Raw genomic sequence first — 22,870 nt, forward strand, 5'->3', positions numbered from 1 at the left:
GAGACCAGACTCGGCGAGCTCGGTGACGGCTGCTGCAAAGTGGCCCTCGCCGGCCATCCAGTCTGCGTACGAGACCTCGCGCGGGTACAGCGTCCTGCGGTTCCATTGGCTCGCCGTGGGAACTGTGTGGTGCTGCAGCACGGCCAGGTCCCGCGACGCGAACTCGGTGTGCAGAGCCCTCCGGAGCTGCCCTGATGTGAAGACGGAGGTGTTGATGCCATCGGCAACAAAGCGGGGGATGTTGTTGCGCCAGGTGATTTCCCAGTTGCCCTCGCTGTCTTGTCGGACAGACTCGATCGCAATGTCGACGGGAACCTCGCCGGTGGCAAAGTTCTTGTTGCCAGACGAGGGGCTGGTGCTTTGGGGACATCGGTCGCGCAGCCAGCCAGCAGGCACCTCGGTTGAAGGTAGATCCGGGCCTTCGATCGTCAGCAGGGTCGGGTCCGCCGCAGAAACACGGCAAACAACTGCAGCGGCTGGCTGTGCAGTGGCCGCTCTGCGTCGCTTCAACGATGCGGGCACCAGGGGAGGGCTTGACGTAGACGTGGCCGTTTTCGGGACAATGCCGGTGGCCTCGCCTTGCCGTAATCGCGAGCTCGTGTGGAACGACGTTGTAGGAGCAAGACATCTGACGCATCGAGCGGTCGGTGGTGTTCGAGTGATCAGGCCATCCATGTGCCGAGAGGCAGCTCCTTGGACGGCGCGCAGCGCTCGCGAACGTGCGTACATGGCGTGTTGGTCCGGGGCAAAGATCTAAACAAGACAGCCGAAATGGCAGACGCCGCGAAACAGAAGATGATTCGAAACTGGCAAAGGAAACCCCAACGGAGAAGCCCCAGCTCAACCGACAAGCCGAGGAACATGTGCCATGGAAGCCGGGAGAGCTCCACGGGTGAAGCTCCACAGAGGGGCAGAGGCAGATCGATCATCGAGAGCTTGGGCATTGGCCTGATAGAGGCATATTCGAAATGGCCGATATCCTCTATATGCAATCATGCTTACTTGAGTACATGCTCACACCCACTCACCACCAGGCGGCGGCATACCTTCCTCTTCACAGCAGTCATTTCTCATAGTCTTCCAGTCATTCTCATAGTCTTCCAGTCATTCTCATAGTCTTCCAGTCATTCTCATAGTCTTCCAGTCATTCTCATAGTCTTCCAGTCATTCTCATAGTCTTCCAGTCATTCTCATAGTCTTCCAGTCATTCTCATATACAAACACCTTAGCCCTGGATCTCGCTCCAGATCCAATCACTCAACGTCTCGTTTTTTCCAATCCAGCTCTCCAAACACGCCTCCTTCTCCAAGATGAGGTCCGCCACGAGCCGTCCAAACACGACGCTGCCCCAGTCATTGAGATGCGTATTGTCGCCCTCCTTGAGATTCCACTCATCATGCGACCGCTGCTCGCCCACGGCCTCCACAAGCGCCTTGCTGTTCTGATAGAGGTCGATGAACCGCGTCCTCGTCGCCTCGGCCGCAGCAATGGTCCTCACCCTCTCGTTCCGCAGGCTGTCGTCCGTGACGGCGCCCCTGAAATTGCGCCTCGACAGCGGCGTCACGAGAATGGGCGTCGCGCCGAGCGCCCTGATCTCGCCCGCCAGCGCGCCGAGGTTCTCCTGGTACATGTCGAGCGTGATGTTCTTGGCCGGCTTCTGGTCGTTGTGCCCGAACTGGAGCGTGACGTACACGTCAAAGTCGGCCGCGTGCGCGCGCACCGCCGCCGTCACGAGGTCCCAGTGGCCGCCCGAGACAAAGTCGACCGTCGTGCGCCCGTTGCGCCCGTAGTTGGCCCCCGTCGCCGGAGGCACGAGGAAGGAGAGGAAGCCGTTGCCCCAGCCGCCGCCGCCCTCGGACTGCACCGCCGTCGTCGAGTCGCCGGCGAGGAAGAAGGCCGCGGGCTTGGTGGAGCAGACTTTGGGGCACGAGGGCGCCGCCGCCGCGAGAACGGGCAGGATGGCTGTTGCCGCTGAGAGGGAGGCCTTCATGGTGATGGGAGTGCGTCTGGGCGGTTCGGTGAGCAGTGCGAGAAGGACTGCTGTTCTGCTGTTCAACGAGATCACCGCTGCTCGATGACAACAGCGACCGCTGGCTTTAAATACGCCCTCGCCATCTCGGGGTCATGCGCGCGTATCTCGACGAGCGCGCAACCACATCGTGCAGGTAAAACCGTCGATAGAGATCGCCCAAATGCCGTGGACGCTCGCATCGCGGGTGGGATCTATTTCTCCGTCAATGGCGAGTGGCCAATGGCCGCTACTGCAGCGCCCTGAACCCGGTAATGTGGCTGCTTGCCGGAGCTAACAACGCGATTTTGCCTGTTCGAGCGTCCGGCTCGCGATGACTTCCTTCAATCGGACCAGCGGAACATGCCCATTATGATCCACCGCAACGCGGGGTTGGTGTGGGGTGCATGTGGAAAAACAAGCATACGTATTTTGCCGTCTTGCACGGAGCCTTGGGAGAGTTCACAGCAAATTGTGACAGTGCGTTTTGTTTGATTCAAGTTGGTACAATATTCAGACATTTCCTGATTTGCCTTGTTCGCCTGGCCGATACCAAAAGGCTCTGGTTTACATTGGTGTTCGCCCGAAGGGTACATGGTCGCTTTTCAGTCGCCAAATCTTGCATCGCATCATCTGTTGCGGTTGCTCGACCACCGCCTGACCATGACCTCCCGGATCTTGTACAACTTGAGCGCCGCCGCAGGACCTTGCTCGAAGGCCTTGTCGAAAATCGGCGGCGGCGGTACGTCGACGTAGACCAGCACGAGGCTCTTGTGCACATGTGCGAGGACACGCACGACGCCATGCAGCCAGTGCCATGTCTTTTGTGGCACTGGATGCTTGTTTTCCTTCCACCACGCGTGTGAATAAGAAGGCAGGATGATGACGCCAAATTCAGCGTGATCGAAGACAGGGCCTTTGGCATACAGCATCCAGTCCATGCCAAATTTGATGCCCGGCCGTGGTACCCAACCGAGCGACCGGAAATGGTGGTACACGGCGTAATTGAGAAGGAAACTATCGTCGGGTAGCAGTGCTGTCGGCGGCAGAGGCGGGAAGACTGCGTTTTGGCGGAAGAGCGTCAAGAGGGAGGACGTGTCGATTGGCGTCTTCGTTTGGGGATCCAAGACCTTGAGAGTGCCGAGGCCGAAGCTCAGGAAGAGCGCTTCCTCGCCCGTCAGCTGGAGGTGTTCCTTGTTCAGGATCTCCCCTGTCGCCTCCGGCATATCAGGAGCAGCTTTGTGTCGTAGAGAACCATTGGGCCACACCGCGTCACGTTTGGCGCCATGTGATGATCCATTGGTTGTCTTGTCACTTATCGAGGCATGGCTTGGACTGGGAGGATCTGAGTGTTGAACGTGGCCGATTCGACGCGGGGCGAGAACCGCACACTCTTGCGACGTTTGACCGTCTTGACTTCGTCGGGCGCATTGTCATCGGGTGACTTGACGTGGCCGTTGAGGTCCTCTCCTGTGGTAGATATGGACGAGCCGTTCACGGCGTGTCCGTTTGCAGACTGTTGGTCCGGCGGTGTGTCAAATGAGCTTTCACTGTCATCAGGTATCAGGTCTGCAGCTGCAGCAATGGCCTCTGCGGGAAGGATGGGGTGCTCAACAGCAAGAGGAACATCGGCAGACGAGTTGGGCAGCAACAGGAGCTCCAGCGGCCCAGTTGGCGGGGCCTGCACGGCAGCAATCACGGCTGGAACTTCGGGCTGGGGCACGGAGGAAGTGCCCGCAGAGCTGCCATGTGCCATCGCGAGCCGAGCTTCTTCCAGTCGGACTTGGCGGATGGCGTCTTGCTCTGCCCTCGCTCTTTCCCACTTCATCTTGATACGCTCCTCTCTTCTACTCGTGGTCAATTCCTCGCTGACGTGCGTCTGCACGAGGCCGCGGCGGACCTTTTCTCGCTTGAGCCAGTTGGGCTCGCTTCGGCTGAGGTTGCCTTTTCCATAAAAGCCCTGTTCCCACAGAGCTCGGATGGCCTTTTCATCGTAGACATGAACGGAACTCGACTCGGGTGACCAGATGGCTTCCCATATTACTGAGGGCTCAGCTGGGGGCGGGGAAAGCACCTGGCTCGCCCATGCCCAGGCCAACTGGAGGAGAGATACAGGGTTGTTCGGGTAGAACGAGGGCAGTGGAAAGGTCCTGATCGGAGCCGGCAGGGCGTAGATCTGATGCAACGGGGTCGTCTTGGGCCGCTGGGGCCGCGTTTCTGCTTGCGCAGGCGACGCTGTGGAGGACTTGACGCCATTGGCGGCTGGCTGAGGCTGAGGTGCCGGGGACTGAGCTTCAGCCATGGCTATCTCGCTTCATCTCTGTTCTTTGTGATCGTTAGCTTGCGGTACTTGACGCGTCTCCCCTCAATGCCTGAGGGGGGATTAAAAGCATGAACAAGCAGATCGTATGCATCAGATACCGTTGTAGTCTATATTGTTTTGCCTCAGCGAGGCCAATGAAGGACACTCTAAGCACAATGTAAAAAAAGGTGTCATCATCGCAAGATCTGGCCGAGGCCCACGACTTCGTGCGCCAGACCGTGTAGCCGCCATGCTCCAAAAAGCTGAAAACAAACTTCATGACTTACTCAATTGAGGGAAGCTGGCCCCATGGGTGTTACGGGCAATGAGTTAGTGCAGACATTCGAGGACCGAGCCCGATATCTGATGCCTAAGTACGGGTTGATGGGAGAAGGAGGAGGCAGGAAGGAAATAGCGAGGTCTTCGCAGATTTTGGCGTCGGGTTTTCTAGGTCCCCACAGCGAGGCTGGCAAATCACAAGTGCCCTAATGGGCTCGAGCTCCCAGCGGGGTCGATCCAGGGCGGAAAAACACGGCTCGCCGATCTCTGCTGTCGCAGCACCAACTGTGGTAAGCATTTACCCTGGACCTGGACAGAGATACAGGGCGGCGGTCTGTCATCTCGCCAAGCGGGGCACCCATTTCGCAGGTCCTCACACGAACACCATTGCCGGCCATTTCGCGTGAGAGTTTCGCATCGTGTCTGATGCTACTTACTCCTTTGTTGCTCGCCATGTGCAACCGTTGCGTTGCCCCTCCCAAGAGTCGGTGACGTGGCAAATATTGACGACTAATGACTTGAACGACTGCATGAATGGCGTTTCCCTGAATTCCATCTCCATCGCCTTTTCCCCCCAAATCTTATCCAGCGCAACACCATGCTCGACCTTTCACTTCTCGTTCAGGGAGCTGCGTACTTGGCGGGAATATGGAGCGCCTTCATCTTTCTGGTCCAGTGCATTGGTAATTCGCGGATGTACGTGAGAGTTCAGTTCGCCCAGCATTTCCTGTCCCCCTCCATTGACACGAGAATAGCTTCACAAAGTACGGCTCCCGACCTCGTCCAGCTGTTTCCTCGAACCTACCCTCCGCAGAGGTGCCACACATCACCATCATCCGTCCTGTCAAGGGCCTCGAAACCGAGCTCTACCAGTGCATCGCCTCCACATTTCAACTCGACTACCCGCGCGACAAGCTGACCATTCACCTGTGCGTCGCCGACAAGTCCGACCCAGCCTACGCTGTCCTCGTCCAGCTTGTACGAGACTTCCCTGGCTTCGACGCCCGAGTTCTTGTCGAGAAGGAAGACCCTCTGCTCCATGGCTCTGACGGCCACGTCAATAACCTGGGTCCAAACCCCAAGATCCGGAACATTAGCCGGGGCTATCGCGAGGCGAAGGGGGACCTCGTCTGGATAATCGACTGCAACATCTGGATTGGGCGGGGTGTGGCAGGGCGCATGGCGGACAAGCTGCTGGGCCTGCAACATGACGGGAGTCGCGCAACGCCCTACAAGTTTGTCCACCTGCTGCCCTTGGTTGTAGATATCATGGGGCTCTGGGACCACACTTCCGAGTCGCAAGCCCTCCTATCCGCTTCCTCCGAAACTGGTACTTCCTCTGATCCGACAAGAGTCAAGCCCGACCAGTCTCTCCTCACGCAAATCCAACAGTACGGCGGCGGCCGCTTGGATGAAATGTTCATGGCGACCACCCACGCCAAGTTCTACAGTGCCATCAACACGGTCGGCGTCGCACCCTGCGTCGTCGGCAAGTCCAACATGTTCCGCAAGTCCCACCTCGACATGCTGACGGACCCCACGCGGAATCCCGACCTGCCCACCGACAAGGGCCACCCAACCGGCATCGACTACTTCTCGGATTACATCTGTGAGGACCACCTCATCGGCGATCTTCTCTGGCGATCAAAGCTGCCCGGACTTCGCAACCATGGTCTTGTCTTTGGAGACATTGCGATTCAGCCCATGGCCGGCATGTCGGTCCAGGCCTACATTGCGCGCCGAGTCAGATGGCTTCGTGCGAGGAAATGGACCGTCATCGCCGCCACCATCGTTGAGCCTGGTGTCGAGTCACTTTTGTGCTGCTCCTACTCTTCTTTCGCTATCACCACCATTCCCTGGTTCAACCAGACGTTCGGCATCCCTCAGACGTGGAGTGCCATGGGAGTCGCGTGGCTCGCATCGGTTACGCTCTGGATGATCGGGGACTGGCTCGCCTACAACAAGCTGCATGCTGGAAAGACGGTCGAGGTTGACGAGAACACGCCCAGGTTTGCCAGGGGCACCGGCAGTCCCGGCGGCGCACCGCGCCGACCGTTCCACGAGTGGCTGCCCACGTGGATAGGGCGCGAGCTTCTCGCCTTGCCAATCTGGACCTGGGCCGTGCTGCTTGGGACGAAGGTGGTGTGGAGGGGTCGGACTTTTAATGTGCGCATGGATATGAGCGTAGTAGAGGTCGGAGACGAATCTACCAGCGCACATGGTTCGTCTACCAGCGTAAATGCGCAGACTGACAATGCTCGTTCTCGAAGCAAGAATAGACTAGATTAGATATTTTAGACTACACCACTGTCAAGAAGCTCAATGACATTCCATCTCTTGTCCACATATTGTGGGCTTTGGCTTCAATCGTGTGCGCCTTGGTGCTGACACTGCGTCGTCACATATTATTCGGGGGCCGCATCAAGAAGGCCTCACGAATACTCCAACTCGCTGCGTGCCGTAGCTGACATGTACCATACCTAATACATTGTTTGTACATTTCTATTGTAATCTACAATGAACATAAACATCTCCGATCCTATTCCATCACTATAGCGGGACGTAGGTACCGTTGCGGCAGTCAATGCCCAGATTGGGGTTCAGGGCCGCAGTGGCCTTCATGCAGATGACACTGGGCGCCGTCATATCCTGTGGGTAGATGCGCATATTGTCAAACTCGAAGCCCTGGCATGAATCATCCTCGTTGCACTCGACAATGATTGCCTCGTTGTGCTTGAGATTCGGGAGGCCAATGTTGTACCAGCAAGGCTTCAGAGATTGTCAGTGACACGAGCCATGCAAAGTCCATGGGGGGGAGGGGGCACATACGTTAGAGGCGCAGGAGCCGTCGCCCGGGTTGTAGCTGTTGATCGAGCCGGCCCAGTTGTCCCACTTGAAGTTGCGCATCTGCACGGACGAGTTGTTCGGGCGGTTCGCGGACGCCTTGCCCTGGTCGCTGTAGGTCTGGGTGATGAAGATGGGGAACGTGACGTTGTGGAGGCGGATGTTCGACCACGAGACGTCCTTCACGAGGCCCTGGTGGGTTTGGTCAGTATTGCGCTGGTCGCGCGCAAGGCGGTCTTTCTGCTTCACGTACCTGGCCGCCGACCCACGACTTGAAGCGCGCGGCGTACAGACCTCCGGCGACGGTGATGTCGTCGAATCGAATGTTGGACACGGTGTAGAACTTCTTGGCGTCGGAACCAAGGGAGCCGATGCTCATGCCGTGAGTCTGGTATCCGATGATGCTGCGCTCGACAACGACGTTCTTCGCGCCGTCGCTGATGGCGAAGGCGTCGTCGCCGTTGTAGATGACGCAGTCCGTGACGTGAACATCAGTGGCGCCGATGCCCACGCCGTCCGTGTTGAAGGGGAAACTCCAGTCCTCAGAGACAGAATCCACGACGGCATTCGCGATCTTAATGTTAGATCCCTTGACGGCAAGATTCCAGGCGACGGGCTTGGACGACTTGAAGTAGTTCATGACACCGTTGGTGGCTTTGAAAGCCATGAGATGCGGACGGTTGGGGAGACCGGTGCCGCCGGCCTTGGCGTTGGCAGACCACCATGCCTGACCGTAGCTGTAGATCCAGCCATGTGAGATCTGGCGGTGTCGTCAGTTGGTATGTATCACTAGCGTTCGATTTCAATTCGACGCACATCTGAGTTGCCAATGTACTGTATGTCGGTACCCGCAAAGTCGAACCAGTGGCCGTTGCCTCCTGCGACGATCTTCTGCACAGCGGAGATATCCTGGGGCAGATGCAGATTGCCTTGGACCGAAAGGATCACGTTCGTGAGGTTCAAGGCCGCAATGGGCTCGAAGACGTTATAGTTGGATCCCTCCTCGAACAAAATCAACGAGTCCCTGTTGCAACGATCGAGAACCTCTTGGATGGCTGCCGAGTCCGATGAAGTGCCCCCAGAAGCGGGGACCACGCATTGCTTGCGGCACGCTGCTGAGACGGTGCCCACAAGGAGGACGAGACTGAGTGATCGGAGAGAAATCATGGTGACGAACGAAGGAGATCGAGGCGAGAATCTATTGAGTCTTCTGGCTACTAACCTGCTCCGAGCCACCCCAATGAGCTTCTTAAGTATGTTTAACCATCTTGCCTTACCCCCAATTCTAAACCCTTGCCTCACTCCAGACGACCCATCCCGGAGGCTAATTACACCACGGGGCCGGTCTGTCAAGGGGTAATCATCTTTCGAAAGGATACCTGTATGGACGGAAAAAGATGCGCCACAGCCTTCACTCGACTAGCGACCGGACCACATCTTCAGGATATCCACTCCAAATATTACGGTCAGTCAAGATACAGGCCAGGATGGAAGAGGCTGCTGAACCGCGTGGTCATCTCCAGGGTTCGGTTAGTGTGCCGCCTTGGCGCGGCAGCTTTGGGCCGAACGTGGGCCGCGCCAGGGTCGTTCCCGGGGGATAGCGTTGCTGCCAACCTCTCAGATCGCGGGGTGCCAAGTAATTTCGGATTGTGCTCGATTACACCCATACACCCCTGCTATGTACCTGACTTGGATAGTAGCCTACGCAAGCCCGTACGGCCGCTGGGTTTCAGGGAGATTTTGAAGTGTGATCGTAATCTTTTTACCTTCTTGCAACGGGCCGCTAATGCAAAAGTCTGTTTAAACACTTTGTTTACCTTTATCCAAGGTACAGCGCTCCGCAGGTGAACGGATTGAGACCAACTTGCGTAAGGTTTCTGGCAGTGTTGATCCCCGTACGATACAGAGCGCGACTCGGCATGCGCTGTAGAAACAAGTTAAATTGCTCAATTCCTAGATTGCTTGCCATTTCTCCCATCAAACTTTGGATAAGACATTTGGCCAGACGAGTTAGTCACATTCACCTGCTTTGTGTGGGCAGCTGGTTGGCCTGCTCAATTTCAAGAAGCTGTAGTGACGATCAACCATATTTTTTTTTTAGCATGCCCAGCCTTGCCCCTCCGCGACGCTTGTTTAACAATGCCATGTTTGGATCTTACAATGAAGTGTAACTTGATTACATGGTGTAACATGGGAATATGTACCAACCAACGTTGACAGAGTCCGACGGCGACCTCTTCCGTACATGCCGAGCTGCTACATCAGCTGGCTGGTTGTGCGAACCCCAAAAGTATTGTTCAGTATAGGTTAACAACAAAGGGCTGCTTTTGGAGGGGTGAAGATCTTCGTAGGAATCTCGGCAAGGGTCCTGCATATCACATATTACGCACTAACCAAGAGGTTGAAGAAGTACAACTCACATTACAGCAGAGAACGCCTAGAACTTTTTAAAGGGCTAAATCCAAGGGATATACATCCCAGTCTACATCAGTTTCATACCCTTACTGTTTCAGGTGTCCCAAATCTTTGAGTTCGAATTTAGGTCATCCTATCTTCGCACTGCTCGTTCATTGAGCCCAAACTCAGAGGCGCGGCGCAATTTCCGAGTTCTCTCCCAGAGAAGCCCGCAAGGCTTTCATGCGAGCCGCCGTAACCATCATTGATTCGGGATATTCATCACCAAGTGTCTCGTCCAGAAGCATTTGCGCGACCATCTCTCCCGCCCTCCACGCCTTGACCATGCCCACGCCGTGGAAGCCACCACAGACCCACTGACGATGGCGGGAGGGGAACACTGTTGCTAGTGGTCCGACAAATGGTAGAGTATCTTGTGTGAAGCCGAGGATTCCAGACCAAGAACCAGTGATGTACGCCGATGAGCCGTCCACAGCTGAAGAGAACACTTGATGTCCGAAGCCGCGCAGGTGCGCCATGGGGAGTAGATCAGTCTGGCTGTCGTCCCCGGTGGCCCTTCGGCCCATGTTGGCACGTCCGACTACAATGCCCCCATCTTGACGCTGGATAATGTAGTCGTAGTCTTTGTCTGCGTAGCGTAGCCAGAAGGAATACTTGCTGTCGAGGCCCAGAGCAGATTTCGCGTTACCCGAAGCGTCTTCTTCCGATGCGACAGAGCCGTAATGCACCACGTTTCCTCGTACAGGGGAAATAAACGGACGCAGTTCAGGCAACAAATGACCAAGCCAGCCGTTTGTAGCATGCACCACGGCTTTTGCACGTATATCGCCTCTGCTTGTACGAACAGTGGCGAATGGACTTCCGGGCCGGTCGTCGATCGAAAGAACGGATGTGCCTGTTTGTATGTTGACTTTGTCGGATCTGGCCAGAGTTTCCAAGAGGTTGGTGACCATTTTATACGGCCACACCGAAGCTGCGGGAGTGGTGATGGCACCAATACAACGAGTGGAAAGCTTCATGGCCCCTTGCAGCACTGTGGTGTCTGTGCATACCGTGTACTTGTCCGCAAGCTTGGGGGCATGCAATCTCATATCTTTAAGCGCGGATACGGCTTTTGCAAAGACCTTTTCATCGTAGTACGCGTCCACGCCCTGTACGGGCACGAGGTCACACTCGAGTGAATTTGTGTGAATGATATGGGCCATAACTTCGAGATGGCTTTGTTCAAAAGCCGTCATTTTGATCGCTTCTTCCAGTCCAAGCCTTTTCTTGCGATGATTCCAGACGGCATACGTCATGGTCTTGATGTGTCCTCCATTTCGGGCTGTCGCACCGGAGCAAAGACTTCGCGCATCGATAAGAGTGATATCGACATCTGGGCGTCTCGACAGCAAATTGTGAGCAATACTAGCGCCTGATATACCGGAGCCGATTATGACAACATCGACAATTGAGTGAGGCCAAGCAGACCTGTGGACCGCCAAAGGGTGTAGGTCGGAGTGCCAGAAGGGGAGGGTGGAGTTGGTGACGGGCAATCCAGGGTCAACAACCCCTGGTTCGTATACACCTTCGGGTGAGCCGGACATCTTAAGGCAGATGATCACGGCATGGAATGTCTAAATGGCTGGAATGGATGTCAGGAGTGCTGCAACGATGAAGAAAAGAACTACCTTTTATACCCCTCAACATCGCTGTGATGTGTGCCTGACGCGTGATGGCCCGCCACAAGCCCGGGCCGGTACAATACGTTTGGGCTTCCGCTAGATACTGGCATGTGGGCATCACATGGCGAGGCGCTTTGCATTTGATCACGAATCAAAGACGGCCACGAAGAATGGAGAGAGAGGAGGTGTAGAGTTCTTTTTTCTTTTTTTTTTTTTTTTTTGAAGAGAAGACGATGATATTTGCTTGCCTGGCCCAAGTTGAAGCGATGTAGTCAACGCTTTTGTCATCCCTTCGCTATGACATGGTTATGGTCACTCGCCGGCTGGTCACCGGCTACTTGACCACGCTAGGAAAGGCAGGAGGCCCGCCCCCGCAGTTAGGCAAGGTAGTATCTCAACAGAGAATGGCCCAGGTCTTGAGGTCCTTATTCTGGTACCTCGAAATCGTGATTGAAGCTTGACACGTGGAATGAGATGCGGTATATTGGACTACCGGATGTCACCATTGCACGTGTCCCTGTTCCCCCTACAGCTCGATCTCAGTGTTTAATCCGGCGACCGACGGGCATAACGAAAATAACATGTGGTGGAAAGAAGACACCATCGTTGTTTCGATTCCCTGTAAAACCTGCCTCCAGACTATGAAATAACTACCTACCTTGTTTAGTTCAATTTTCCCTCGACTTATCTGTGGCTCATTTGTTAGAAACTGACTAACAAAGTCCGTTTGCATGAGTGAAAGTAGCAACGGGGGATAAAGAAGAAAGAAATACTCATCAAATGAACCGCTACGTATTACGAGCCAAATCCTACTTCGCAATAGGCGCTTTCATCAAAGATGTATCGGATGGCGGCCCACCGAACTTGACCCAGAGATCCTGAGGTCGATACCAGGCTACATGCTCCTCTTGCAGAAGCTGGTTGACAGCTTCATGTTGGTGCTGTCTGGTCAGATTCAGTGCCCTTTCCGCAAGCTGCAATAGTCGAGGTGGATCTGGATCCAGATCATCAAAGACTATGACTCTTTCTCTCCCTTCCTCAACATTGGTATCCAAAGCTAGATCCTTGTCAATTTTTGGAGTTTTGAGCACATTCTGCGCGCTCGATTGGGATTCCTCGAGTCTCTCGTCAGGTGATTGATCAACCAGGATATGATCGAACAACACTTCCGCAATCTTTCCACCCTCGCGTGGGTTATGGCTTCGTAACAGCGTGGCAAGATCAAGAATAACCCACATGAAAGACCTCGTGAAGTTCCGACGTTCGGTTTCATAGAATAACTGTTCCAACTGAAGAATGGCTTGTGATATATAGCCACGATCTGCCAGCAGTAAAGCTTTGAGATGGACGACTTGGCAGTGCCTGTCGAAGTTGTTCTGCAGCGTCCCCTCTTGTTCAAGTTGCTCAACCGCTTTTCGAGCCTCCGAGAGCATGCCGAAGTCCCGGTAAGCCACCAAAAGCGATATGCGGATGTCCAAGGCCCATATGCTGTCGTATGGGACAGCCAAGAGTCGCAAATTGAGAGCCTCTTTCAAATTCTTGAGGCTTTGCTCTCGTTTGCCCTGGATACGCTGTATGTCTCCCATGGGAAACTGTGCCATTGAGGTGAAGAGATCTTTGTCACCATACTGTTTTCTTCGATAATCGAATACGGCAGTCAAAATTTCGAGCGCCGTATCCAGTTGGTTCAGCTGGACAAGAGCAAGCGCGTATAAAATGCGACTGCCCAGGTAGCGAGGATCTTGAGCGCCAAATAGTCTCCGAAAACCTACACAAGCGGTTTCCTGCGTTTTTGCACTTTGATTGAAGCGAACCAACTGTAATTCAGCAGAGCCTCTAGAGTTGAGGGTCCTGAATAGCGTTGGTTCGTCTTCTCCGAGCAATCTCTCTTGGATCTCAGTGAGAGCTCTAAGCTCCGAGTAGGCTTTGTCTGGAGCTTCAAGCTCCAATAGTACAGTCGCGTTGTCGGATCTCACTCGAAGAGTCAGAGGAGCTTCAGAGCCGAGGTCATTCTCCAGCCCTTCGACTGCTTGAGCAAGTAGAGGACTGGCTTTCAGAGTTTGGCCAATGTCTCGTTGAAACCTGATATTTTGCAACAAGGCAAGCCACTGCAAGAGCTTGTCTTGTCCTTGACGCCGCTTGTAAGTCTCGCTGAGCGTTGTGTAAGGATATATCAAATAGTCCTCAACCGAGATTTGATTCCGCTTGGGCGTAGGAAGGGCTCTGTACCATTCCTTCAGCTGTAAGTTCGTGCGTCGAATGTGATTGTAGTCGTTTCTACTCTCCAAAAGTGTGTATTCGGCCCAGTAGGCAAAATTTGACACGTGCAAGAAAAGTTGCGCAAGCTCCAGCAGTCCGTATTCAGGATCGTCGACGGCTGTAAGGTGAAATGCCCAGTTCTTTTGCGCATATTCAAAGGAGACTCCTTTGGAGGGAGGTTGAACGGTCCACTGCGTATTCAGTACCTGTAGTGCCGACCCGCCTGTTGTAGACTTGATGTTGCGGTGCAGCAGTCCTCCAATTTTATCCTCGGACCCATATCCAGCGTCGAGCAGACACAAAAAGCACTGTTCCGCCAGCTTGCTGTGTGATTCAAAAGAGGTGATAGAGACAAGCGCTCGTGTTCCGAGGACGTGCCGGCTGAGAGTCTCACTGCTTTGGAGGCAGTAGTCACGGACCGAGCTGTGCATGAACTTTAGTTTGCCGTCGTCCAACTCGATGAAAGGCTGGCAGCGATAGGTTATGAACTGTTCGATTGAGTCGCTTGCAACCTCCAGTATTCTTGCAACATCCTCAATGTCAAGTGGAACCCGAGCTTCAAGCATAACGACAAAAATACAACGCCGGGAATTTGCGGTCTCGAGAGGAAACTTGTTGTCGGTGACTCGAATCAGTTCGTCGTATACGTCTGACAAGTTGCTTGGAAGTGTGCCGAGGCGTGACTGAAATTCTTCCGGAGAGAGAAGCTCGTCGAGGTACTGCAGCAATGCTTTGGCCCACACGAACATGCCATCTGCCCGCAGACGAACTTTCTGTAAGACACGTTCCCTTTGTTCCGCAGGAATCAAGCTTCCATCAGCGTGAAGTCGCTTTGTCGTGAAGCTCATGATATCCTGGGTGTTTAGGCCGTGATCAATACGTATCTCGAACTGCGGAGCGATAACTTTCTGTATATCGGGCTGCCGGCGTGAGAATATCACAATGCGGCAGTTGTGGTTTATAGAAAAGTCGCGAAGCTCTTCTAGAAACCTTCTTAAGCTTGGTACTCCGTTCGTATTTTGAGCTTCGAAGTGGCATTCATCGAGTCCATCGATTATCCAGGTATATCTGACATGAGTCAAGCGTGAAAATGCCGTCTTGCAAATAGGCCAGATGGCACTCCAAGGACACGTTTTTGACCCGCCTACATGCTCGGTCTGTAGGCTTCGAAGTCTGTCGGCCACATCAACTTCAAGCTTTCTCTCGCTGTTGAGATGGTATGTTAGGAGTCGATGCAGCAACTTGCCGCATAACGCGGATGGATTCGATGCTTCGAGATTGCCGACACCACCAGGAAAGCGTGCGTGAATTACAAGTGGGTCTTTTGAGGGCGATTGGGGCTGCAGAAGACGATGCAGCCGTTGATATACTGAAATCGATAGCATGGACTTTCCACTTCCTGAGCCAGGCCACCTGTTAGGCTTTCCGACAAGCACGAGGATGTCTTCACTGACCTGACTTCCCACTCAACCAAAGCAAGCCGTTGTCTTTTGTGTCTTGACTGCAGCTGTTGCACCAGTTATTCCAAGCTGGTTGTTGCAATAACCATTCTCCGGTTCCCTTGATAGGCCTATGGCTATCTTGGAAAGAAAAGCTTGCTGCGTCTTTCTCGAGCCATGACCGTATGTCTTTGAGATTCGCGGTATCTAAGGCGAGGGAAAGTTATCAAAATCGGCCCGCACGAAATATGGAAGCCCGGCACTGCATCAAATAAGCTGCCCACATTGAAGCACGGGCTAGGCTGAAGAGAGAACCAATGGCGTGGCCTGAGCATCACCCTGAATGCATACCTTTTGACGAGGCGCGCCAGTCGCGAAGCCAAGTGTCGTACATCTTCAAAGTTTGCTCCACAGATGATTGATGGACTGCCGCAATCCCAGTCAGCAGATGGTTCTAAAACCTGCAGTTGAAGAAGAGGGGACCCAAAGCCAACCACGGGCTTTGCTCCCTACAAAGCACAAGCCTACCGTGTAATAAAGAGACCACTCTGTGTTCTGTGAGCGAGAGCCCGACATCAATAGACTCCAGTCGGGTAGTGGTGTCGAGTTGAAATTTGATTCCTAGAGATACTCATTATTATGCGCTCAAGATACCAGGACAACATTGGTTGCTCGAGCAACGCCCGTAGGGCATGGTGATGATACATCACGAAATGAAGACAGTAGGCCAAGGGACCCTTCGCGCATGTTGGCAGCTTGAGATCTGCAGGTTTCGAGACAAACAGGAGGCTGATGAGCCGAGACTGTTTCTAATGTCCGAACACAAGAAAATTCATACTGCCACCTGACAGCGACATAGATGACAAATTCGCTGACGTCCTTTGCCAGATGCCACAATCTATGACATGGCCTACATGCGATGCTGCCGACTACTTCAAGTGCCGGTTTCGAATAACACCGACTCAAGAAGAAAACCCACGACAAGTATATAAGAAGCCATGGCTTGACGTACGTTTGTCATGGAGCGCTGTGCTCAGTGTCGACATGGCATCCTGAAGTGCGGTTTTCTTTCTCGTGAATTTATCCAGTGGTACGGTGCCAGGTCGAAGAGACGAGAAGAAGCGCCCTGGAACCATAAGATTAGTCGCTATATTCCCAACAAAAGTAAGGAGAGTAGTGGGTAGGGTTTAAGGATTCCGGGGCGGAATGATGATCCGTCCAGACATGGCGAAAGGATGCCGGGGGGGCATACCGGCAGACTGCAATGACAGATGCTCCTTCGCCAGAAAAGCAAGGTCGATCGCGGATGCAAGAATACCCACAACAATGTCGCAGATTCTGTCGTCGCCGGAGGAGTGAGCCGCGGTTTCAATCCAAGAGATAAGATGGCCCTCGATCAGAACGATCCCATCAACGGCTTCTTGCGAAGCTCTTTGGGCTTCGTCAAAGGCCTGGAGAGAAGTGTAAGCTGCGAGTTGAGCTGATGAAAGGGAGAGAAAAGGATCAGCTGCGGGGTTGGGCTCCCAAGGCTCTCAACGTTTGGTTGCTGCTGTACAACCCTAACCCATCGCGAGCTGCCTTGCACGAGGCCTTGCAACTAACCTGCAAAGCAACTCTGGCCGGGGCCCAGACGAATGTGATGACCTTGATCTGGGAGAAAAGATCGACGGTTCGATGATGACGGTACATAAATTGACATAAGCAGCCGCATCGCCAGAGGAAGGTCTTCTTCGTATGGTGGGCTAATGACAAGTATTGATCCCGGGCGAGGATGGCACCTTCGATAATACTTCGTCCTACAGAGCCACCATCAGCGTCTGTCAAATGGTGGATGTAGCGCTTGTGTCGAGCCCCGCCTCTCAGAAGGGTACTGTTGTACTTCTGTAGAATCGAGCATGAGTGATCAAGTAAAGACGTGGGTCTGGACAAGTCGAAAATGAAATGCTGTGCTCACATCTACAGCGCGGTACCAAAGGTCCTTCTGGCGGCGGTCATCTGCCAGGGTACTTGTAGGCGACCCATCCTTTCCCCCCAAGAGCGGCGTGAAACCTGCCATCGTGATACAAAAAGTCCAGGTCACAGCGCCATGACCTTGTCATTTGATGAACGTGGAATCACCGAGCTGTTGCGATTCTCGACAATTTATTCTTCGAGACGCATGTCGCCTACCACCTCTTTCGTTCTCCACTGCTCCTTCTTCTTTCTTCATCGCCGTGGACCATGTGCGCGCTTTGGGCATCATTCCAGTCGAGGCTGAGGATATTGGTGTCTGTAGAGGGACCCAAAGCCGACACCCACCAGCGCGTTGAAGGGTGTGAGATGTTTGGCCGGCCAGCGTCCATAATTTAGCCACATGTAAGGCTTCATCATTTTCACATACTTCAGCGGCGGAGGGTGCCCTGAGGTGCATGTTAGTTCGCTCGTTACGCAGCCTTACTTGCCTTGATGTGCATGAGATCTGTTGGCGAGTCGCCAAGGCTTCCATCCAACATGTGCCGTTGTTTCTGGGGGAGGGGGAGGGGGTGTTACAGGTACTATCATGGCGTGCTTGTTTTGTGTACCCTAGGTAGGCTGCTCAGCCCCCAAGGCAACGAGTGCTAGCCACCTGCAGTGCTAGGTACTCACTGTAGTACTTTATCGTAGCCTGTTTATTGCCAAGCAACTGTTGGGATTGGGGGTCTATGCATCTCCCCGCACTTGCCTCGGTCGCCGTCGCCAAAAAGATTTTGCCTGTCTGTTCACATCAATCTGCTCAACCCGGGCAGTCTGAATGTGGATCTGTTAAGAAAGCTCACAAAAATTTCAGAGGAGAAGCTTGATTTGGAATGGCGACACTATAGAAGCCAATTTCCTAACATGGTTTCCTAGACCTTGCGACATGTGTTTCTTTGAAGCCTGTTTATCTTGTCCTCTGTGGCTCCAGAAGTCGGACCCTTATCAGATCCAACCCTGCCGTCTGGATAAATACGTCTTTTTGAGCGCGGTGAAGGAAGATTGCCCACTGATAGTACGACAATTGAGTTTGTGACCTCGCGAATAAGTGATGAGGCGCCTTTGGTTCTATGTCTTTCGCACAATAATGCCTTGTTGATGCCGAGCCATGGGCAATATCCAAATGGGAAGCGACACCAACGTACTAGCTCCCAACGAACTTTGTTTGAGCTGCAATCGCGCTTTTGGTTTACTTTCACTGGGTCTTCGGAAGCACAATGTAGCACCTTTATTAATGTTGACACCCTGAACCAGAACTGCCATGGCCTTTATGTCGCTTTGAGGTACCACTGCTCCCACCAGACTTCCTTCGGTGGGACTCGTTGTAGTACTTCGAGCTATGTTCTTTGTGGGAACGCTTCGGGTCATGACTTCGCCCTTTCCCCGCCAGGTGTCTCTTCGACTGACTGGGTTCGCCCGCCTCGATTCCCGATTCAGGCTGTCCGTCGTCTCCAAGATGCAACTGCTCTGATTGATAAATAAGTCCTTCTACTTCATCCTCATTTTCGACCTTGTCTGATATCATGGATATTTTGTAGTGAACGTCATGTTGTTCTTGGTCGTGAGTGATCAGGGACTCCAATATGTGTCGGTCTCGTGATGATTCCCACTGATCGTGACTGGGTGGGCACGTTCTTTCCAAGTACATAGTGCCATCAATCTCGTAAATAAGGCCCTCGAACTTCTGGCCTTTGAGATCGAAGACGTCGATTTGGTTGCACGTTATCCAAAGCCCGTGTTTCCGACAGAAATAGCCTCCTTTGTCGTTTTTGCACCTCAGCTTTTGCCACGTTTGGTATTCTGCTTCCCATCGGTGATGATCTCTCTCATCCTCGAGAGGCGGCTCTGGTCGAGGGAGATATCGAAGCTCGGGAAAGGCTTCCCATATCTGTTCGGGTCGCATGAGACCCTCACATGACAACCCGCCCACCTAACACCGTGCCGGGCACGTATCAGCAGATTTTCCACTCTGATATGGATCTAGTGGACTCCAGGCTATATACCGCAGGGTGAAATCACCTACCATGTCCACCGATCTCAGATACCGGCGTTCTAAGTACCGCAGCAATTACCCTGAGGTCGAACACGCCCCCGATCAGAGGGCTTTCCCAAGTTCTAGACGATGCGGTCGAAATAATGTCAGCTCTCGAGCGCAGAGGCAGCGATATTGAGAGTCTTCCGAGGCGTTTCGATTGCGACAGCGCTTGCGGGTTTTTGAAGGATGGGCGATGCACGATGCCCAATCCAGTATCAGGAAAACGTAAGATTACGAGAAGAAGGAGTCAACCGGAAGGCCGGTAATACAATTGAACCTTGTTGTGATTTCGTACGTTACAGCTCTGTTGTTTGCGCATTAATTTGGAACAGTCTAAAGTGACGCTGGAGAAAAGGAGCGTCAAGCCATGGGGAAGCCGCGGGGGACAATTTCGTCCTGTACCGTTGGCCTGCCGCCATTGGGCGTACTGGTGAGCAAGGACTTCGGCTTGGGCACCAAGGATAGAACTTGTAGTTGAGAGGGTGGGCAAGTGGTTGGCGGACCGTGTGCGTTGGCAGAAATACTTGTAGACCTACAAATGGGGCTGGATGAGGGTAGCCTCGGCTTCTTGAGGCAATCCTTGGCGGGATGGGCTTCTTGCAGATGATCTAAGATGTTTACGTAGGTACCTTAGTTATCTTCTCCCGGGTCGTTTTAAGTACCTAGCTGAGCATGCTTGTTGAAACCCGTTGTTTGGCCCTCACAATCCTGACAAAGATGCACGACCGCCGTTGATCGAGCTACTATCTCATCTGCTCCGAATCTCTTGCAGTGCAGCACTGCATTTGGCTAGCCCCATTTGTAGCTTGGCGATGGAGGCAATTATTATTCGAGGCAAAGCAGGCTGTGGTCATTTTGGTACCACACCTCTACACAATCAGCTGCGCTACTCCTGCACGTGATACGCATGGCTAATATACTCTAGAGTGATCATATGATATGTGCCATGGCGCCATTTCCTGATCTCTGGGCCGCGGGCAGGATGCGGGATGTTGGTTTTTTGGGTGCGATGTTTTGGATCTCTTGTGACGGAAGAAACACTGCATCATTGTTGCGAGAATGGCAAAAGCAATCATTGATCAGTCAAAGCTTGGCTCGTATTTGAGCGAAAGCAAGGTAGTCTTGTACGACGCGGTCTTTCACCTTAGGCAGCAGCAAAGGAAGCTGTGCCGCTTTGCTACAGACCGGGCCAGACGTTGGTGTGCGATTTCTTGCACAGGGCGAAACCGCCAAGGCTGGCTGACCGGCCTGACGTGCAGCCCATTCTTGTGTTTGGAAGAAGCATCCACGGTCAATCATCAGTCACAGCCTCAGCATCGACTCTTCTGTGTATCACGCCACCAAACCTTTATTGCCAGCTTCCGTCTTTGCTAGCATCCGTGTAGCGCTGCCGTTCACCGAGCAGGCCGCACAGAGCTATGGTTCTAGACACAGCCCAGGATGCGCCACAGAGCCGTGTATCTCGATGGAACGTCCAGAGTGAGCAATTTGGACTTGCAAGAGTCGCAAGTCGGCCTGCGACTCTGTTAGCCCACCTGCTACCAATGTATTGCCTGCTTCACCTCTGCAACAGTGCTGGCTGTGGATAACTCACAACCAGCTTGGCGTGAGATCTTGTGCCACGGGATCGAGACGGAAGAGGGCTGCAAAGATCTCATCTCCCAGGTTTTAAATGCAAATAATTGGTCCGCGAATTTCTTCGGTAAGCCATCACCTGGTTTTGCATCCGTCAGACCAGCCTCATCAAAAGCTGCTTCCACTTCCTAAGCTGACAACTGCATCAGGTTTGACCTCTTTGGTTGCGTTTTTCATGATGACCAGTGCTGTTAAACTCTATGCGTAAGTTATCAAAGACTTTTTGGATGGTGTAAAAACATCCTATCCGGCCTAAGATCGCACACTTTGGTCCATCACTCTGATCGCAGCCAATTCATAGACTCGATACCACCAAATCTGTGACTCTTCTCTCAGCTTTCAGTAACTCTTTACCACCGATTAGTCTCTGTTGTGCGGTATATTACGGCTCCAAAGACAATCTAAAAGCGTGGGTATTTTTGTCAAACGCGTTATTTTTCCTCGGCGGCGGGCCTTTTACCTGCACAGCTTTCAGATATGCTCTGATTTCTGGGCTCGTTGAGAGCACAGTCCCTCCATCAAGGTGAGCGATCTTTGTCACCCCCTATACATGTATCTATAATGTATGACTTTTTGCTGATACTATAGCTCCTTCGAAGCACCCCTCGGATGTACGCGCTAGCATTCCAGTTTGATTCTGGGGTCCAAACGCTGTCCCGCTTTTTGACGTCCTACCTTTCTCTGTACATCGTGCGGTTCTTCGGCATCCGTATACCGCTACTCATCTCTGCCATGATGACGGCTCTGGGATGTGTGGCCTTGTGGCACCTGCCATCGGACAAGTCAACCTGGAGAGAGAACAGCCCGTCCGGAAACCTTCATGACACATTTCAGACTATCAAGACCAGGTTACCGAACCTCAAAGCCGGATTTATTCTGGTTGTCACCTTTTGCCTCTGCCCACTATCAATAGGAGGTGGGAACTTTGCCTTTGGATTCATGTCCTATCGACTCTCATTGCACGACGACCACGACAGACATACCCGAGAAGCCAAGGTCGTTGGCTCCTTGGGGACGACAATCGTATCTCTAACGTCGATTGCCTGGTTCATGTACCAGGGTAAACAGGGTGCCAACAGTCTACTTTATAACCTAGGCCTGACAATCATGAATGTCTGCCTCGGCATCGCGGGCGCCGCACTATTCATCGGCACATCGTCATTCAGATCATTGACAGCCGGATACGCTCTCATAGAGATCGGCCGACAGTCCTTGACGCTCATGAAGTCCGTTTTGGCCGCCTGGCTGGTACCCGTCGACCAGGAGGAAGATGAGGGGCCACAAGGAGGTGATACCAGGCCACTTCTCGAACCAAGAGATTATTTTCCAAATTACGGAGCAAACGGCAATACGGCAAGGCCTCAAATCGCTGTGGAACAAGATTCGGAGCCATCGTCTTCTCCAAGTCTTCATTCTAACATCGCAAGCCACGAGGCAGAGGAAGAGCAAATTGTTATTCCCCAGCGCAATACGGTGCGCGAACAGAAGCGACTTGTCGGCTTCGGCATCGACGTGCTCCTCGAAGCCGTGCCCAAGCTTGGAATAGGGCCCGCGATGCATAGTCTGCTACAGCTGCAGAAACAGGGCTCATGGTGCTGGCCGTATGTGTTCGTGGCTGCCTCCAGTACACTCGCACTTGTCTTTTTGCTAGCAGCTACATGGTTCTCGTGGTTGGAAGTGGACGCTAGTGACAGTTCACCTGGCAATGACTATAGCGACTCCAGCGAAGCCACAGACCTACAGGAGGGAGAAATCTAGACCACAGATAATTCCGCAATGTCAAAGTGTTACGTGTTATACCCGTGGCATAGTATAGGCCTGTGGCCTATACCTCTTTGAATACAGCCCAGTTGAATTAACGACGTTGATTCAACACGTATCCTTTTAGCTCAATTGGATAGCTGCTGCATGGCACTTACGACAGTGTGAGGGGCCGACCGTAACACAAGGTTAGAGCAATAGATGAAATCCGGGGTATATTTCAGGAGTTGTGATTAT

At 53.2% G+C, this 22,870-nt stretch overlaps 9 protein-coding genes across 9 annotated transcripts in view; 2 read left to right on the forward strand and 7 right to left on the reverse strand.

Moving 5' to 3' along the window:
- The window catches only part of VDAG_09362 (gamma-butyrobetaine,2-oxoglutarate dioxygenase), a gene marked incomplete at both ends in the record, with an annotated part of 1,652 nt that extends 923 nt beyond the window's left edge, over nucleotides 1–729 (reverse strand). The window contains one exon of the mRNA XM_009655664.1: nucleotides 28–729. Coding sequence (XP_009653959.1) covers nucleotides 28–729 — 702 coding nt within the window. The remainder of the gene's footprint in view (nucleotides 1–27) is intronic.
- A 496-nt stretch (nucleotides 730–1,225) lies between these two features.
- Nucleotides 1,226–1,990, reverse strand: VDAG_09363 (uncharacterized protein; the record flags this gene model as incomplete). Its single annotated transcript, XM_009655665.1, has 1 exon — nucleotides 1,226–1,990. The coding sequence occupies one exon, from the start codon at nucleotides 1,988–1,990 to the stop codon at nucleotides 1,226–1,228; it is 765 nt and encodes a 254-aa protein (XP_009653960.1).
- A 647-nt stretch (nucleotides 1,991–2,637) lies between these two features.
- On the reverse strand, nucleotides 2,638–4,310 carry VDAG_09364 (tRNA-splicing endonuclease subunit SEN2; the record flags this gene model as incomplete). Its single annotated transcript, XM_009655666.1, has 2 exons — nucleotides 2,638–3,343; nucleotides 3,394–4,310. The coding sequence occupies 2 exons, from the start codon at nucleotides 4,308–4,310 to the stop codon at nucleotides 2,638–2,640; spliced, it is 1,623 nt and encodes a 540-aa protein (XP_009653961.1).
- Nucleotides 4,311–5,187: 877 nt separating this feature from the next.
- Nucleotides 5,188–6,949, forward strand: VDAG_09365 (ceramide glucosyltransferase; the record flags this gene model as incomplete). The annotated part of the gene is made up of 2 exons (XM_009655667.1): nucleotides 5,188–5,285; nucleotides 5,345–6,949. The coding sequence occupies 2 exons, from the start codon at nucleotides 5,188–5,190 to the stop codon at nucleotides 6,876–6,878; spliced, it is 1,632 nt and encodes a 543-aa protein (XP_009653962.1). The 3' UTR covers nucleotides 6,879–6,949.
- A 190-nt stretch (nucleotides 6,950–7,139) lies between these two features.
- VDAG_09366 (polygalacturonase) lies at nucleotides 7,140–8,600 on the reverse strand (the record flags this gene model as incomplete). Its single annotated transcript, XM_009655668.1, has 4 exons — nucleotides 7,140–7,358; nucleotides 7,419–7,625; nucleotides 7,687–8,193; nucleotides 8,250–8,600. 4 exons carry the CDS (start codon nucleotides 8,598–8,600, stop codon nucleotides 7,140–7,142), a joined length of 1,284 nt encoding a protein of 427 aa, XP_009653963.1.
- A 1,415-nt stretch (nucleotides 8,601–10,015) lies between these two features.
- Nucleotides 10,016–11,434, reverse strand: VDAG_09367 (uncharacterized protein; the record flags this gene model as incomplete). Its single annotated transcript, XM_009655669.1, has 1 exon — nucleotides 10,016–11,434. One exon carries the CDS (start codon nucleotides 11,432–11,434, stop codon nucleotides 10,016–10,018), a length of 1,419 nt encoding a protein of 472 aa, XP_009653964.1.
- Nucleotides 11,435–11,977: 543 nt separating this feature from the next.
- On the reverse strand, nucleotides 11,978–14,619 carry VDAG_09368 (uncharacterized protein; the record flags this gene model as incomplete). Its single annotated transcript, XM_009655670.1, has 2 exons — nucleotides 11,978–12,200; nucleotides 12,286–14,619. The coding sequence occupies one exon, from the start codon at nucleotides 14,617–14,619 to the stop codon at nucleotides 12,322–12,324; it is 2,298 nt and encodes a 765-aa protein (XP_009653965.1). The 3' UTR covers nucleotides 11,978–12,200; nucleotides 12,286–12,321.
- A 1,778-nt stretch (nucleotides 14,620–16,397) lies between these two features.
- Nucleotides 16,398–17,266, reverse strand: VDAG_09369 (uncharacterized protein; the record flags this gene model as incomplete). Its single annotated transcript, XM_009655671.1, has 3 exons — nucleotides 16,398–16,661; nucleotides 16,813–17,091; nucleotides 17,165–17,266. 3 exons carry the CDS (start codon nucleotides 17,264–17,266, stop codon nucleotides 16,398–16,400), a joined length of 645 nt encoding a protein of 214 aa, XP_009653966.1.
- A 3,018-nt stretch (nucleotides 17,267–20,284) lies between these two features.
- VDAG_09370 (uncharacterized protein) lies at nucleotides 20,285–22,670 on the forward strand. The gene is made up of 4 exons (XM_009655672.1): nucleotides 20,285–20,939; nucleotides 21,022–21,076; nucleotides 21,237–21,281; nucleotides 21,472–22,670. The coding sequence occupies exons 2-4, from the start codon at nucleotides 21,048–21,050 to the stop codon at nucleotides 22,628–22,630; spliced, it is 1,233 nt and encodes a 410-aa protein (XP_009653967.1). The 5' UTR covers nucleotides 20,285–20,939; nucleotides 21,022–21,047; the 3' UTR covers nucleotides 22,631–22,670.
- Nucleotides 22,671–22,870: the final 200 nt, after the last annotated feature.

Source organism: Verticillium dahliae, genomic scaffold, assembly GCF_000150675.1.
Source record: "Verticillium dahliae VdLs.17 supercont1.25 genomic scaffold, whole genome shotgun sequence".
Lineage (NCBI taxonomy): Eukaryota > Fungi > Ascomycota > Sordariomycetes > Glomerellales > Plectosphaerellaceae > Verticillium > Verticillium dahliae.

Bases quoted from the DNA above. Each gene is read 5' to 3' on its own strand.
- VDAG_09370 (XM_009655672.1), top strand. From the start codon at position 21,048: ATGATGACCAGTGCTGTTAAACTCTATGC. The intron at 21,077-21,236 runs GTAAGTTATCAA...ACCACCGATTAG, and splicing joins AGTGCTGTTAAACTCTATGC to TCTCTGTTGTGCGGTATATT. The intron at 21,282-21,471 runs GTGGGTATTTTT...GCTCCTTCGAAG, and splicing joins TCCAAAGACAATCTAAAAGC to CACCCCTCGGATGTACGCGC.